General features: G+C 46.4%; 1 protein-coding gene across 1 annotated transcript in view; it reads right to left on the reverse strand.

Moving 5' to 3' along the window:
- The window catches only part of DMTN (dematin actin binding protein), a 51,292-nt gene that overhangs the window by 4,338 nt on the left and 30,542 nt on the right, over positions 1-16,412 (reverse strand). Inside the window, exons 6-17 of the mRNA XM_018566212.1 lie at positions 14,573-14,727; positions 14,168-14,213; positions 13,272-13,383; positions 10,281-10,337; positions 9,948-10,088; positions 9,760-9,866; positions 8,865-8,970; positions 6,827-6,864; positions 6,635-6,683; positions 4,601-4,608; positions 4,445-4,510; positions 89-169 (exon numbers count right to left, since the gene is read on the reverse strand). Of these exons, the coding sequence (XP_018421714.1) occupies positions 89-169; positions 4,445-4,510; positions 4,601-4,608; positions 6,635-6,683; positions 6,827-6,864; positions 8,865-8,970; positions 9,760-9,866; positions 9,948-10,088; positions 10,281-10,337; positions 13,272-13,383; positions 14,168-14,213; positions 14,573-14,727 (966 nt within the window). The remainder of the gene's footprint in view (positions 1-88; positions 170-4,444; positions 4,511-4,600; positions 4,609-6,634; positions 6,684-6,826; positions 6,865-8,864; positions 8,971-9,759; positions 9,867-9,947; positions 10,089-10,280; positions 10,338-13,271; positions 13,384-14,167; positions 14,214-14,572; positions 14,728-16,412) is intronic.

Consider the following 16,412-nt stretch of genomic DNA (forward strand, 5'->3'; position numbering starts at 1 on the left):
CCCCCCCCCCCACTGTGCAGGGATAAAAGAGGAGCCAGCACCAAATCATCAGCATGAGTTTGTACAGCTTTATATTCTACTTTCTCACCTCAAGTTGAGTCCTGTCTACTCCAGGGGGCAGTTTTTGACGTCCTCTGTTTGTTACTATCAGTGTTTCGTATGGGAATACCTGGCGAAAAAACATTTCAATATACTTGAAAGATAAAATGTAATATACAAAATGTCTAGACCAGGGCTATCCAACTAGCGGACCTTCTTTGCAGCTATGTCCTTGAGCGGTGCAGGATAAAGCTGTCAATTTGACAGGTCTGACCCATGGATTACACAAGGAGAGTAACTCCCCTTGTCCCCATGGGAGTGACTCTCCCTTTGAGAGTGACGTCAATGACAGTGGGAGTGACCCTCCCTTTGAGAGTGACGTCACTGACAGCCGAGTCCCACTGATTACACGGGGGGCCGTGTAATCAGTGGGACTTGGCTGCCAGTGATGTCTACCCACTCTGCATCAGAATGAACACAGCAGATAGACCGGCTGTCATGGAGCTCCGATGAGATGCTTTCCCAGTGTAATTTACAGGACTGAGCTGTCAATTTAACAGGTCAGACTCGTGGATTACACAAGGAGAGTGACCCCCCCCCTGTGTAATCAGCGGGACTTGGCTGCCAGTGATGTCTACCCACTCTGCATCAGAATAAACAGAGCAGATAGACCGGCTGTCATTGAGCACTGATGAGATGCTTTCCCAGTGTAATCTACAAGACTGAACTGTCAATTTAACAACAATAATTTGTGAATGGAAGCTGCTGCTGCTGCTGTAGTTTTAATTTATAACATCCTTATAAGGTGTAAAAATAAAAAAAATCAATAATATAATTTTACTTCCCTATTTACCCTCCGTCAACCGTATTTAGTTTTAATTCACACTTTCATCCCATTCATTCTTATTTAATTTGTAAGTCAACTTGTTAAATTTTCATTAATTTGTTTTTAAACACTGAATTAAAAAATGCTTTGTACCAGAAACATAATTCTAGTGTCTTTATAAAGGGAAAAAATACAGATAATTCATTTTTATTAACTCTGACGTTTGTAATTAGAATTTTAGTTAACCCTAAAGCTTTATGAACTCCTTCATCCCTTCCCTTAGCTTTTTTTGTATATTTTTGTGGTACTGAATAAAAAACTCAGGCGGGAGGGGGTAGTTGTTCGCAGTTTAGCATTCTTGCCCCTGGGTGCCAGTGGGCCTTATCTCACCACTGCTATGAGGTTTTCTATAGCCTGGATGGGGTGTAACATGCACCCTCCACTCATTTTGTGGATACAAATGTGGCCTTTGGCTACTGATTGAGACCAACGTTTTTTAACCTGTTTCCGTCATGGCAGCTTCTAAAAGTATGCAAAATCTTGAGACACCCCAGTCTAAAAGGTAAATGATGTGTGGCCCACCAAAATCAATACCCCGGCAAAGAAGAACTAAGAGATGACATAGAGTTTCCTCCATTTAAGGTGCCCATACACTCTTTGATTTTCATTCGGAAGTCGAACACGGACGTGGTTTTGAACGATAATCGATCAGTTGATGGGAACCCAATGATTTTAATTACTGTACTCTTGGCCAAATTTCTTCGATCGGTCAGGCTGGAAAACTTTTTTCGAATAGAACAAAAATCGAGGAATTAGTGGTGTTTTCGTACCAAAAAAATCGCAACAAGACCACTGCACATGCGCAAACAAAAATCTGTTCTGTCGATTGACAAAATTCAGTGAGTTGGTAGTGCTAACTAACGACTTTCAAAATCGACATTATTCTATGCATGATGGGGTATTTGAGCGGAAATCAAACGAAGGTTCGATGACAGCACAAAATAAATCGAACGATGATCTACAAGTGTATGGCCAGTGTAGCGCCCTCTAGAATTTCGCTATCCAATTTAGAAATATCTGGACTTTAACCAGTCTAGATACTGATTATTTAGAGCTCTGCATTCTATAGGTGTCCCTGAGTCTGCTGGATTGATTGCTCCTCCTGTTTCTGAGGAAAAGGGAGCCTTGGCATACAGTGAGGGAGGATCCATCCTCAGACTATGACTATGCACCTGACCCTGGCCAATCCCTGATGCAGGATGACTCAGAGGTATGGTTGAGGGCAGGTGATAAAAGGTCTGGGGACACTGTGCAGAACTCTCTCTTCCCCTCCTAGGGCCTCTCCCTGGGAGGTCTGTGTGATGCAGGTGACTGATCTGGGCCTCAGCACATGGCAGGTGCTGAGGGGCCTAGACACCACAGATACTTTACTTGGGCCCATACACGTGGCAGGTGTTGGGTGCCTCGATCTAGAGGATATTACTACATATCTGGCGTGCACCTCAGCATGGCAGATGTTGAAGGCACAGAGATTCCAGATACTTCTGAGAAGAGACCTGATGGAAGCTGGGCTGGAGGTGGAGTCTTCTTGTCGAGGAGTGTCGCAGAGGAGCTGGTGAGAGCTACCGTCTGGACCCTACAAGAGAGATCCCTCACCCTATTCCAGGTGTCTGCTATAGAAGAAGCCAGCGCTTCTTACCTGAGTCCAGAGAAAGCTACCTTTCTCCTATAATTACTGCACCATCCTGGCTGTTTGCAGTATTGTTAAAACCATTGGTCACTCTGAGCGGATCCCGGTGCTATTGACCTTAGCGGTTGCTAGGGGAGGAAGCAGTCCTCTGAAGAATCCGTCAAGGCATCCTACAGATCCTAAACCCTCCTGTTGATCTTTACAAATAAATATCCAAAAGACCCTAAGACTGGAGTTCATTCTGTCCGTGAGTGTCGGTGTGGATCTGAGCAAAGGGGGCCGATGGCTGGAGCAAACAGGTAAGAGAACCTCAATTCATATCCAGCGGCTCCTTCGGGGGTGAGCGCTACACCAGCTTTACATCAGAACCCCCCCATTACATCAGAAGCCCCGATTTAAGCAGACATTTGAAGGCACCCCAGACAATGTTGAGAAAGGTTGATCTAGAGTTAGACTGTAGCAAACTTAAGAAAATGAAGACAGTGATTATGTTATGCTAGGAACACATTGCAGAAAGTGAAATTCATGATTGTTGGTTGTATCAAATGGAAACCAGAAAATGTTTCACCTACTATAACACTTTGTAGGTCACTGGAACAGATATTTATTTCAATATTTAAATCAGATAGGTTGGATTTTGTCTGGTCTTTTCCAGTGATATACACTATATTGCCAAAAGTATTGGGACACCCCTCCAAATCATTGTATTCAGGTGTTCCAATCACCTCCATGGCCACAGGTGTATAAAATAACGCACCTCGGCATGCAGACGCTTCTGCAAACATTTGTGAAAGAATGGGTCGCTCTCAGGAGCTCAGTGACTACAAGCGTGGTACCGTGATAGGTTGCCACCTGTGCAATAAGTCCATCTGTGACATTTCCTTGCTACTAAATATTCCACGGTCACCTGTTAGTGGTATTATAACAAAGTGGAAGCAACTGGGAACAGCAGCAACTCATTCACGTCAGCGCATGCTTAAGCACATAGTGCATATAAGTCGTCAACTGTCTGCAGAGTCAATAGCTACAGACCTCCAAACTTCGTGTGGCCTTCACATTGGCACAACAACAATGCGTAGAGAGCTTCATGGAATGGGTTTCCATGGCCGAGCAGCTGCATCCAAGCCTTACATCACCAAGTGCAATGCAAAGCGTGGGATGCCGTGGTGTAAAGCGCGCCGCCACTGGACTCTAGAGAAGTGGAGAAGTGTTCTCTGGAGTGATGAATCACGCTTCTCTGTCTGGCAATCCGATGGACGTGTCTGGGTTTGGTGGTTGCCAGGAGAAAGGTACTTGCCTGACTGCATTGTGCCAAGTGTAAAGTTTGGTGGAGGGGGGATTATGGTGTGGGGTTGCTTTTCAGGGCTTGGGCTTGGCCCCTTAGTTCCAGTGAAGGGAATTTAAGGCATCAGCATACCAAGACAATTTCATGCTCCCAACTTTGTGGGAACAGTTTGGGGATGGCCCCTTCCTATTCCAACATGACTGCGCTCCAGTGCACAAAGCAAGGTCTATAAAGACATAGATGAGCGAGTTTGGGGTGGAGGAAGTTGACTGGCCGCACAGAGTCCTGACCTCAACCCAATAAAACACCTTTGGGATGAATTAGAGCGGAGACTGCGAGCCCGGCCTTCTCCCCCAACATCAGTACCTGACCTCACAAATGGTCAAACATTCCCATAGACACACTCCTAAATCTTGTGGATGCCTTCCCAAAAGAGTTGAAGCTGTTATAGCGGCAAAGGGTGGGCCAACTCAATATTGAACCCTACAGACTAAGACTAGGATACCGTTAATGTCCATGTGCGTGTAAAGGCCGGTGTCCCAATACTTTTGGTATATACTGCGAATGTGATTAGACATGTAATTCATCATGTTCGGGTACACACCTTTTGCTCCAGCATGCTGGGTAGAGAGTTTCCTCTGTCCATTCTGGACCTTTGTCCTTCTCCATTCTGTGGGATACAAAAATACATCTAGCAGTTGTGATTCCCGGTGCTCACCTCCCAGTCTCTCCTTCTAAACCCTTCTCTGTAGATGCTTACCTGGAATCCTGCAGAGACAGAAAAATCATAAGAGTAAAATTCCTGTCGCCTTTAATTTTTCCACAGTTTTCTCTTTATGCTCGAAGAAAATTAGCAATCAGAGGTACATCAATGTTGTAGGTCAGGAAAGGGATGAACAGCTCCAATTCTCAACAAACATACAGGTCAGGATCTTGTGACAGAAAGGAACCCTCTGCTCATAAAACCATGCTGAATTTGGTTATCTGCAAGTTGGGTCCTCTGTCCACTTTTTATTTTTTCCACAAAAGTTTGTAGCTCCATCATGGCCACAAGGCCAAAACGGAGACCCCATTCTAGTGCTGCTGAAGTCAGGAATTATTGGTTCATTCAACATTTGGAGACTCCACTAGGAAAATTATGATGCCATAACATAACTTTCCAGCCATGGCAGTTAGGGGAGCTGCAAACTCTGGTGTGGTGGTCTTGGCTATGGTGCTTCTGAGAGATATAAAAATCCAGCATATAATTTTTCTTGCCAGTTACATGGAAAACTGTAAGATCCTGGCCTTTGAGGATGGAAGTTGTGCACCTTACCACAATAAGTGAGGTAGATATTTCAAAGCGTATAATCTATATCTGCATTCCCAATAGCAAACAGTCAGTTTTTCATTGCCTGACTTGTATTAGAAAAAACAGCAACGTATGCCTGTTTGTTCAATGGGTAGAAGGACTGAACTCAGGATCCTGTGCCCAAAAGAAGGCCGGCAGAGCACAAGGGACTAATCACTGGTATTGCCTGTGGTCTCTCTGCAGCTGATCTTTCCCCTATCACTGATTTACCATGCCTTGTTCTACACTATGTCTTTGTGTGGAGGTGGCCATCTTGGTAGAGGAAGAACTCATGTTTTCTTTAGAGCCTCCAGTTGGATGAAGGTGTTGCACAGAAGGCATCACATATACAAATGAGTGGATGCCAAATTTGCAGAGGTAAATGCCTGGTGTGGCTAAATAAAATAGCTCAACAAGAATATAAAGGGGGTTATTCACCTAGCTGCCTTCGGCAGCCGAGTGAATAACCCAGCCGAAGTGAAGTGAGTGGACGCTGTTTGGCTATTCACTTCAGTCTTGTATGACTGCTTTCAGCTGTACATCGGCAAAAAACAGCATGTTCGGCTGAGCTGAAGTGCAGAAGGAGTTTGACTCAGCCGATCCAACATCTGGATTGGCTGAGCTAAAGCTACAGCAGCTCACTCGCTGACGTTCGCCCCTATTCTCATAGAGGCCGAACGGCAGTAAGTGAATTGCCGAATAGAAAATAAGTGAAATTAATGGGAAAAAAAGTTGAAAAATGATTCTAAAAATTTAATAAAATAGGAAAATTAAAAAATATATATTTTAAAGAAAAGAAAAAATGTAAACATTTTTTTTAAAAACCCGACGCATGTTGACCTGTCCCCACACAACGAACTCCCACTGCATAATGAAGCATTTGACAGATGCCGGCAAAAGAAAAACAATTGGGCTGAGCTAGCGATGACAACTAGCTCCACCCAACTGTTTCCTATTAGCCGTCACCTGACAGTCTTCTAGCAGGACCCGGCCAATGAATAACAACTGGGCGGAGCCAGCCGTGATGCCCACTTGTTATTATTTAATGACAGATCAGCGTTCCCCAGGTCATTTGGGGACACTGATCTGTCATTACAACTGGGCGGAGCGAGCCATGAAATCAGGGCTGGCTTCACCCAGCTGTCATTTGCGTGGAGATTGGTCGGCTACGGCCGACTTTTCTCCACGCTTTGGCTGTCACTTCAGCTCAGTTGAGCTGAAGCATATGCCTTGGGCTCGGCTGCTGTACAGGCTATAGTGAATCGTTTCGAAGTGCTCCGGCGGCCGAAGTGAAGGATCAGCCGAAGCTACGGCTTGATCATTTAGGTCATTCGTGAATAACCCCCAAAGTCTTTTTGATGCCCTCCCTTTGCCCAAACGAGCTGGCATATCCCCTTTACCACAACCTCTCCTAAGACTATCCACCACACTGGTATTGTTTATTCAACACGCATCCCTGCTCACCTGTGCTCTCTCTCTGTCGGTCAGGAACATGGAACTCTGCAGACAGAAGCTAGAGATAGAGAAAACAATTACTTATCCTGCTTATGGCAAAATCTTACAAGTTTGCTACATGTGAAATGGGTTATCTGCCACATGGACTACATGTAACGTTGAACATTATTGAAGATGTTTATTTTCTTGATTTGGACTCACCCTTGATAAGCTACTGCGTCCATATCCAGAATGTATAGCTGTGAAGAGAGACGGTGAACATCTATAAGCCTGATACAAATGCCATATATCTACAGTTTGTGGTGTGTGATTAACTAGTTATGGTATTGAACTAGGGATGCACAGATACTTTTCGAGTACCAGTGCAGATACTTGGCATTTTCATGAGAACTACCAGGGTTGCAGTGGTTGCAGCTGGGACCTGGTTCTGGCGCTCCACCTCTGTCCTGAAATCGTTAGTCTGCATTGTTTTAGAAAAACTGTCACATGACAATAAACAAAAATGTATCAGTACTCGTACTTGTAAGTACTCGGCAAGTACCAGTACTCGTACTTGCAAAACTGGTATCTGTGCATCCCTTTATTTATATTTATAAAAACAAAATCGTACATTAAAACAGAGATGTACAAATCCCAGGAGCTCCGTGTGCTCCTTACAAATGACAGCGGCCTCCTAATTTTTGAATTTTTCTCTAGTGTAGTCTTGGAGCTCAAAAGTATCGGTACATGTACTCGTACTTGTACCGAGTACTGTACCTGGTATCTGTGCAACCCTAGATTGAACCAGTAGACCATTGATCATGTCATCAAAGCCATATAAACATGAAGTATGACAAAGCTTAGGCTTCCCATACAGGAGCTAATTATGATCCAGGTTGTGTGGTTTTACAGGTGATTGGCTAATTTGGAGATGTGTGGAACCCACTTAAGGTGCCCATACACCTGCCGATTATCGTACGATAATCGCGGGTGATCCTGCGATCGTATGATAATCGGCAGGTGTATGGGCAGCCTGCGACCGCTTCTACTGTAAGTTCGTATGACTTTCCTCATACGAGCACGCTTGGTGGCGTGGTCGGAAGATGAATGCCGCACGGGCCGGTGTGCGCAAGCGCACACTGCCCGCTCAGCACTGCAACCATCGGAAGCCCTCCCCTCAGCGGGGAGGGCTTGCAATGATCGCAAGTACGATCTGCCTGTCCAAGATGGGCAGATTGTACGAAATTTTAATGACCTTACAACCATCGCACAACGAAAGTCGTGCGATGGTTGTAAGGTGTATGGGCAGCTTTAGTTTAAATACCATCTATGTTGTCTTGTTTTTTTGTGTTGTTGGCACACTGATTACCCTTGCCCTCCTTAGATCTAAGAAGAATTAAGTGCTTAAGAGAAAAAATCATGTTAAACTATTTGTTGAACAATTTTTATAAGGTGTGGAACTACGGCTGCCTATAATTACTTTCATTTGCATAATGATGCACCAGCCATATTACTTGATCAAGTCCTTTGTAATCAGGCCACCCTACAACAGACATCCCCCAACACGTAAATAACAAGATTGGGGGGATGTGGAGAACAAACCTCTTTTAAGCTAATGCCAGTCTCATGCAGTGTTTTCCTCATCATCCATCATTCCATGGGTCTAAACTCTGTTTTATTTAAATTGTTTTTTGCAATGATCAGAATAAAACCAAGAGAAGAGTCCTTGCTATGTGTGTTTGAGCAGAAAGAGCTTGTGACAAACCATTTTTGGGGTTGTGCTCTTCAGGAACGGTAGAAAAGATTAAAATCCCATTCCATGACTTTCCTTACCAAGTGCCCTCTACCTCTGAATAATCACTGTAAGGTGGCATTCTTTTTTTAACATGCTGGCTTTTAGACTATAGGGTATTGATTAGATATGCACCAATACCGTTGTTTCGATATCTAGTACGAGTGCCAATAGTTCCAGTATCAGGGTAAGTATCGAGAGTATTTGGGCGAGTACGAGTACTCACACAAATACTCAGTATCCGCACCGACACCGATACTAGTATCGGTATTAGTGCATCCCTATTGTTTATAGACTATGGAATGAGGTTAAATTGTGAAGGGTCAAGGTCTAGTATGCATAGTGTCATGTTGCCACTAGAGAAGGAGGCCACTTGCTATGGATCCTTGTTGTATTGATTACAGTTTGTTAGATTTAGTACTGTAGATGTAGCAATGAGGTAGGTGGGGATGAGAAAAAAAGACTTACGCGTGTAGATTGGTGTCCTGTCAGGCAGGGAGCGGGTTTTTCTTTTTGGAGTGCCGCCCTTCATCATTTCCTCTTTTAGGATGAGTTTTCCTAGATTAGATTGGATCTGTATGTGAAAGATGATAAGTGTAAAGGACATAATACAGAAATGGAGGACAACCTTATAGGGCACTATTTACTTGTGGGCAAGTACCTAGGGCAGCAGCCAAACACATAATCAACCCTTTGTTACTCATTATATTCTGGCTCCATGTTATTATATATGTCTTTATTGCCAAAACCAAGCTGTTAATACCAGTGGCAAGGCTTATTAAACTCTTCTTTGTCATAAAAACTTGCTACTTTCAGGTCCTGCCTGTGAAAACACAACACAAAGTAGGGTACCTATGTTGTGCCTTTCCATCCCTCATCACTAATTATCACCAGGGCCGGATTTACTCTCTCTGCTGCCCCAATGCCAGGTTCCTCAGTGCGCCCCCCCCCCCCTATGCAGGCTGCATACAAATGATCTCTGTGACCTCGCAGAGATCACTTGTACAAAGCAAGCAGCGGCTTCCCCGCTGTACATTTAGCCCTGCTTGCCCAAACCAGAGCTAAATTTAGAAAACAACTACCAGCACAGCGCCCAGGAACTGAATGTACCAGACATCGGGAGATAGGAATTCCACACCCCTGCTGCCCCTCTACTCCCTGCTGCCCTGAGGCCTCGGTTGGCCTTGTGGGAAATCCGGCCCTGCTTATCACCACAGAAATTGTACAGCGTGCTTGCAGATAAGGCTTTATGTCAAGTTGCCGTCTATTACCTTTGCCCAGGAAAGCATAACCCCTAAACATGGGCCTTCTTACACCAATGGTGTAAATGTTAGCACATATATTTTATCTTTACAACAGCCACCTTGTTCAGCTCCCTTATCTGTCGATGACTCAGTTCTTTCACATCTTCACATTCTTCGCTTATCTGCTCTCTGCGCTGGGACTCCTTGCGAGATCGTCTTTCAGACTCTGCAGTGTTAAGAATAATTCTTGGTCACCACCTTGACATAGGGCATGATGCATTAAAGGCATTGTCACTACCACTCTTACCTACAACAGCCAAGGAAGGAGGACATGGCCAATAATCCGTCTCAATTTTGGCTAGCTGGTTCGGATCAGGAGCTTTTGCTGCTGGGAATTTAGAATTTTCAAATATGGGGTCATCAGATAGCCTGTGGGCGAGTGCGGACTCTAGAGGGCAATAAAATAGTATTTTTAGATTGTGTTCACCACTGGACACCAGAACAACATCTGCAACTCAGTAACATAAAGGCGACAGCTGAAGAGGAACCTTATGTGACTGACAAATACAACAGGCCCAAAGTGTCATGGGGTCAAGGAACTACGAGTTATTGCAATATGGCCGCCGTATTTTCACCTTACCTCTCTGTTTGTAGATTGGAGGTTTCTTGTACAGGTTGGGCTCTTTCTGGGAGATTTCTGTAAAGAATGAAAAGACTTAAACTAGGATGCATGCTAAACGACTTACTTAATACCATAGTGGACTGTACTATGGCTAACTGGTAACTCTTGCCTTGTAGCACTGGGAACCCAGGTGAGATTCCTGCCAAAGAAGCTGTCTGCATGGTGTTTTCGTATTTCCTCAGTGTTTACTTGTGTTTCCTCTATTTGCGCCCAGTTTCCTGGTATTCACCCAGGTTTTTACCTAGTGCTCCAAGTTCATAATCTTTCATTGTCTGTAATGTGTGTCCTTTTGTATATGAATCTTGAAGGTACTTTTGCTTGACTCTGCTCTGATACAGAGGCTAATGTGATTGATCCAGTGCTATATGTAAGGAGTATGTTGGTGCCATATACTGTATATAAGTAAACTGTTCATTGTACAAAAGAGAGTGTGATGTTTGGGGCCATTAGCACATATGGTGAGCGCTTAAGGATGCAGTCTACTTGCAATATTTTCTGTTTAAGGGCCTGGTAGCCCACTTTTATTCAAACAAAAGTTCGTACATCCACCTTGGATACCCTTGCGGGGGTTGTTCAGCCTCCATGCAATACTTGCAACATAACACAAGGTTAGCCTCCTGGCTTCCACTTTAAATATGACTACTTCTGACCCACTGGTCCTCTTGTAAGTATTGTCCCACACACTGGCGGCCCCTCAGGCTCACGGCTCTCCCAGTCTTACCAGTTCCCCCAGTCTCCCTGGCTGTGCCTCCAGCACACACACCACCTGACTCCACTTTGATTTCTGGGGGAGTCCTCCTGACCCCTGAACACGGTCTGTTCCTATTTCCCAGCAGCAGCTAATTCCCCTAGCCAGCATCCTTTCCTTAAAGGAGAACTATGGGGTCAGGGCTTTTCCCCATAGTTCTCCTAAGGGTAACGGGAGGACACAAACTTGCGTCCTCCAGGCACCCTAGGCTCAGTATACCGCGAGCTGTAGCTTGTGGTATACTGAGACGCCGCAGCCGGACCGGATCGCGACAATTATGTCTGGATCCACCCAGCTGCGCGAGTGAAAGCTGGCTCCCCCGTCCGTTCCGCCAGTCAGCGCTGGAGGATCGGACAGGGGAGGGGGAATCCAGTCCCTCCCCTGTCACGGCTCTCTGCCGGCACAGGATCGAGAAGTGAACGAGCGCCAGTATGTGTTCGCTCACTTCCCAATCTACTGAGCCGACCTGTCACAGGTCGGCTCAGATTATGAGGCTGAGTGGAAATCACTCTCCTCATAATTCTCCTTTAAGGGCTGTACACACCTGTGCAATCATCGGGTGCTGGTCACTGCTAAAGCCTAGACCCAGGACTGGAGCTGAGGGCCGGTGCTCACCTGGGCGATCTGTGACCGCGCGGCAATCGTGGACAATATCGCGCGGATTTCCGCGCGGTCGCTGAGTTGCCCATCACAGACGATCGCGCTGTGAGTGCCATTATTTTCTAATGGCACCCCAGTCGTACCAGACGGATCGCGTGGTTTCCCGCCGCGATTCCACCCGTGCATCCGAACACTAAAATAGCCGCACGTTGTGTATTGCAAAAAAAAAAAGGTACATGTACCCTTTTTCTGCGGTTTCCGCAGATGTACCCCATGTACCCCAAATCAATGGGGCCGCACGGCAATCGCTGTCTGCAATTGTGCACGACCGCGTGATCCTGGGACGCGCGTCCCGGATCGCTCAGGTCTGCACTGGGCCTGAATCACTTTGAAAACTCCTAGTTGCAGGGTCCCAAGCAGAACCCAGACAGACCCTTGCTATCTGACACCCTAAGCCCCCCTGGCTGAGAGTCCTGGGTGATCACAACACCCAATTCTACAGTGGGATTGCCGCACAATACCACAATAGTAATATGTGCTAACTTAAGGGCCCCATAAATATTGTCTCCGTCTCACTGTGTAGAGGCAGACATTCCAGGTAGACCTTTCTAAGTGAAACTAGAAATTGGCCTGATTGGACTTTTTCAGCCAACTGTTGCTTTTTGTCCCACTGGTGGTGTCTTCCTGAACTACCCGGTTTTTCTATAGACATAAATCTGAAATTTGTTAAGATTCCTGAGATGGGAATATAACATTAGGTGATGAGCTAGAGTGAACATGTGTGGTAAAGGAGAATTATGAGGTGTGTGATTTCCACTCAGCCTCATAATCTGAGCCGACCTGTGACAATGAAACTGTCACTGGTCGGCTCAGTAGATCGGGAAGTGAGCGAACACAAACTGGCGCTCGCTCACTTCTCGATCCTGTGCCGGCAGAGAGCAGTGACAGGGGAGGGGCTGGAACCCCCCCTCCCCTGTCCGATCCTCCAGCGCTGACTGGCGGAACGGACGGGGGAGGGGGCGTGTACAGCTGGCTCTGCCAGGGGAGTGACAGGGGAGGGACTGGAATCCCCCCTCCTCTGTCCGATCCTCCAGCGCTGACTGGCGGAACGGACGGGGGAGGGGGCGTGTGACAGCTGGCTCTGCCTCTAGATAGGCAGAGCCAGCTGTCACTCACGCAGCTGAGTGAATCCAGATATAATTGTCGGGATCTGTTCTGGCTGCGGCGTCTCAGTATACCGCAAGCTGTAGCTCGCTATATACTGAGCTTAGGGTGACGGGAGGACGCTAGTTTGTGTCCTCCTGTTACCCTTAGGAGAACTATGGGGGGAAGGGAGAATCCAGTCACTCCCCTGTCACGGCTCTCTGCAGGGATAGATCGAGAAGTGAGCGAACGCCGGTATGTGTTCGCTCACTTCCCGATCTACTGAGCCGACTTGTGACAGTTTCATTGTCACAGGTCGGCTCAGATTATGAGGCTGAGTGAAAAGCACGCACCTCATAATTCTCCTTTAATAAATATTTTGCCCAGAGTTCTTCTGTAAGTTTTCCTTTAATACCTGTGTCAGGCTTACGTTCATATCTCTGTGAGATTTGCTTTACCTGGGCAGTGGAAGTGCTGCACTCCTGATCTAGGTGAGTTGCTTCCTCCACGGGGACCTGGTAGAGTCGAGCTGCTTACAATAGATTTGTTATCAGCCCATAGTGCTGCGACCTGTTTAAACATCAAATTACATAAGTTCAACCTCCTGAAACGTCAAAACCAGCACTTAGTCTTATGTATCATACTCATTTTCAATCCAATTTCACCCTTCTAATAAATTTTTACATTGTAAGCCTAACTTTCAACTTTGCCCAATGTTTGGGTACTAAAAGGGATGGTGCTTTTCAAGTGTTAGTGCGCTCTGCTCAGATTTTGTCAAACCGGCGTCGGATTTTAGCTCTGCAGCCTAAAATGAAAAAGCATGCTCCTTCAGAGATCTTAAAGTAATGGGAGTATTCCACATTTGCCTTCAGTAGTTTCACATAGGAGTCTATTTATAAAAACAATTTGCTTTCCTGTGAATATCTGTAAAGCTGCGCTCTGTGCAAATATATGCCAAAATAAATTTTCTTTCATTTTTGTTTACATGTGTAATGAATTTCGAATGTTTTCATGTAATATTGCCTTATGGCCACTAGATGGAGCTAAAGGGGCATAGTAAGGCTCATCATCGCCATCTAGTGGCCATAATGTGGTATTTGGTTTAAAAAACATTCAAAAATATATTACCATGTAAATAAACAGCTAAAGAACTTATGTTTTGACACATATCCGCACAATATTCAAGGGGCGAACAGTCCTGTTGATAGTTTATAAATAGACCACTGTAAGCGGGCTGCCACGCATTGTGAGTAAAAAAACATTACTACAATGCAATAATGTGAATGAGCCCTAACTACTATTTACAGAATTGATGATTATGCTGCCATACTTCATGAGATTTGTCTGTACTTACCTCGGGTGATGGAGGTGGTGATATTGACTTAGGAGACAGAGATCGCTGCAAAAGCAGAGAAAAGTCAGCGTCAGCATTGATCAATCTGCTGTTTATATTGTATCATTTTACTTTGTAGTGAGCGGTTACATTTTTGGGTTGAAGATTCAGAAAGGACAAAAGAGTGAATGTATTTCAGTGAGCTGGTTTCCAGAAATCACGTAAGAGCTTTTGAAACAGTTCATAGGTTGGATGAGGACCAGAGGTGAACCTCAGGGGCCAGCTCAAGAAACCATAAAGACCCCTCCCCCCATCAAAAAATGGCGGCGCCTCGGTGGTTACTGGGGTAGTGCATGTGTGTAGTCCGAGGAGGCAATGTCGGTGCCTCGGCGGTTACCGGGCCCTCTTCTTCCTTTCCAGGCCCCATCACGGCTGCGGAGTGTCTCCGTGTTCTCCAGAAGTGTGTATGTGAAATGTGGCTCATAGATCATCAGGTCAGGGCGCTCAATATCCAATATGGCCTTATCACGAGGGAGGGCTGCCAGATCCTTATAACCAATGACGCGACTGTCCATGCGGGCCTGTGTAGAGATCAGGAAATGGGGTTCAAGGCATAGTCCTGCTTTTGCTAAATATTAATAAATGCGCACAAATTAAAAACAAACAACAAAGTGCATTTATTATTTTCATGCATTTTCTCCTGCAAGGCATTGCAAGTGCAATCAGTGGATGGCGTGTGCAATGCTTTGGCTCCTCCAGACTGTTCCTTCCAGCCCCTGTCCATACCAAGGTACAGCCTTTCAGCTAAGGGACGGGAGGAGGTATGAATGGACTACAAGTGCTGTGGCGTCACCACACTTGTACTCCATTAAGAACTGCAAGTCCCTATGCTGCAATGGCAGACGGGACTAGTAATCTCTCCATTCACAGATCCTGTGAATGTGTTTGGCACCACCAACGCAGCTGCGCAGAATAAAAAAAAAAAAGACAGCAGCCTGTGTGGAGCAGAGCCCCACAATTTAGGTAGCCTTTAAAGCTTAATTTCGGGCACAAAAACTTTCTTTTAGATCTACTCCTCAACCGGCAATAGTTGTTGAGGAGTTACCTTTTTAAAAGTGATGATATTATCATGCTGCCAAGGCCGGCCCTTTAATGAGGCAGCCAGAAAGGACTGTCCAAAACACCCAGATCCTTCTCAGGTACTGACTCCCCCCCATTGTACTCCCTCTAAAATCTATGGTACATCCAGGTTTTAGTCCCCCAAGTGCATAACTTTACAATTATCAACAATAAACCTTATTTCTACATAGATGGCCAATCAATCAGAGCATTCAGGTCTACTCCTAAGTTACAGACATCTAGTAAGACAGCGGTCACCAACCTTTTTTGTCAAATAAATATTTTTCCCCGGATCGGGTGGCGTATAGGGCAATGGGGTGTGGGGGGGGGGAGTTGGTGATTAGTGTGCAGCATATAACATAACACAGGGCAGACGGGGAGTCCAGGCCGCTGTGGGTGTTATATAAAGGGAGGACATGCAGGAGATGGCTGCACACACTATCAGGCTCATTACCTTATAACATGTCCCTGTCTGAGTGCAGAGCTCTCAGTCTATCCACTCACCCATCACCCCCCCCCAAGGCCCTGCTCTGTCTCTGCACTGACACGCCGCACTGCCCCGCTCTCTGCACTGACACACCGCACTGCTCCGCTCTCCTCACTGACACACCACACTGCCCCGCTCTTTGCACTCACTGATACGCCACACTGCCCCGCTCTCTGCACTGGCACGCCGCGCTGCTCTGCTCTCCTCACTGACACGCCACACTGCCCCGCTCTCTGTACTGACACACCACGCTGCTCTGCTCTCCTCACTGACACGGCGCGCTGCCCCCGCTCTCCTCACTGAAACGCCGCACTGTTCCGTTCTCCTCACTGACACGCCACACTGCCCCGCTCTCTGCACTGACACGCCTCGCTGCTCTGCTCCCCTCACTGATACGCCACACTGCCCCGCTCTCTGTACTGACACACCACGCTGCTCTGCTCTCCTCACTGACACGGCGCGCTGCCCCGCTCTCCTCACTGACACGCCGCACTGCTCCGCTCTCTGTACTGACACGCCACACTGCCCCGCTTTCTGTACTGACACACCACGCTGCTCTGCTCTCCTCACTGACACGACGCGCTGCCCCGCTCTCTGCACTGACACGCCGCACTGCCCCGCTCTCTGCACTGCTCTCCTCACTGACATGACGCGCTGCCC

The sequence above is a fragment of the Nanorana parkeri genome, unplaced genomic scaffold (genome assembly GCF_000935625.1).
Source record: "Nanorana parkeri isolate BGI_ZX_2015 unplaced genomic scaffold, ASM93562v1 scaffold924, whole genome shotgun sequence".
NCBI lineage: Eukaryota > Metazoa > Chordata > Amphibia > Anura > Dicroglossidae > Nanorana > Nanorana parkeri.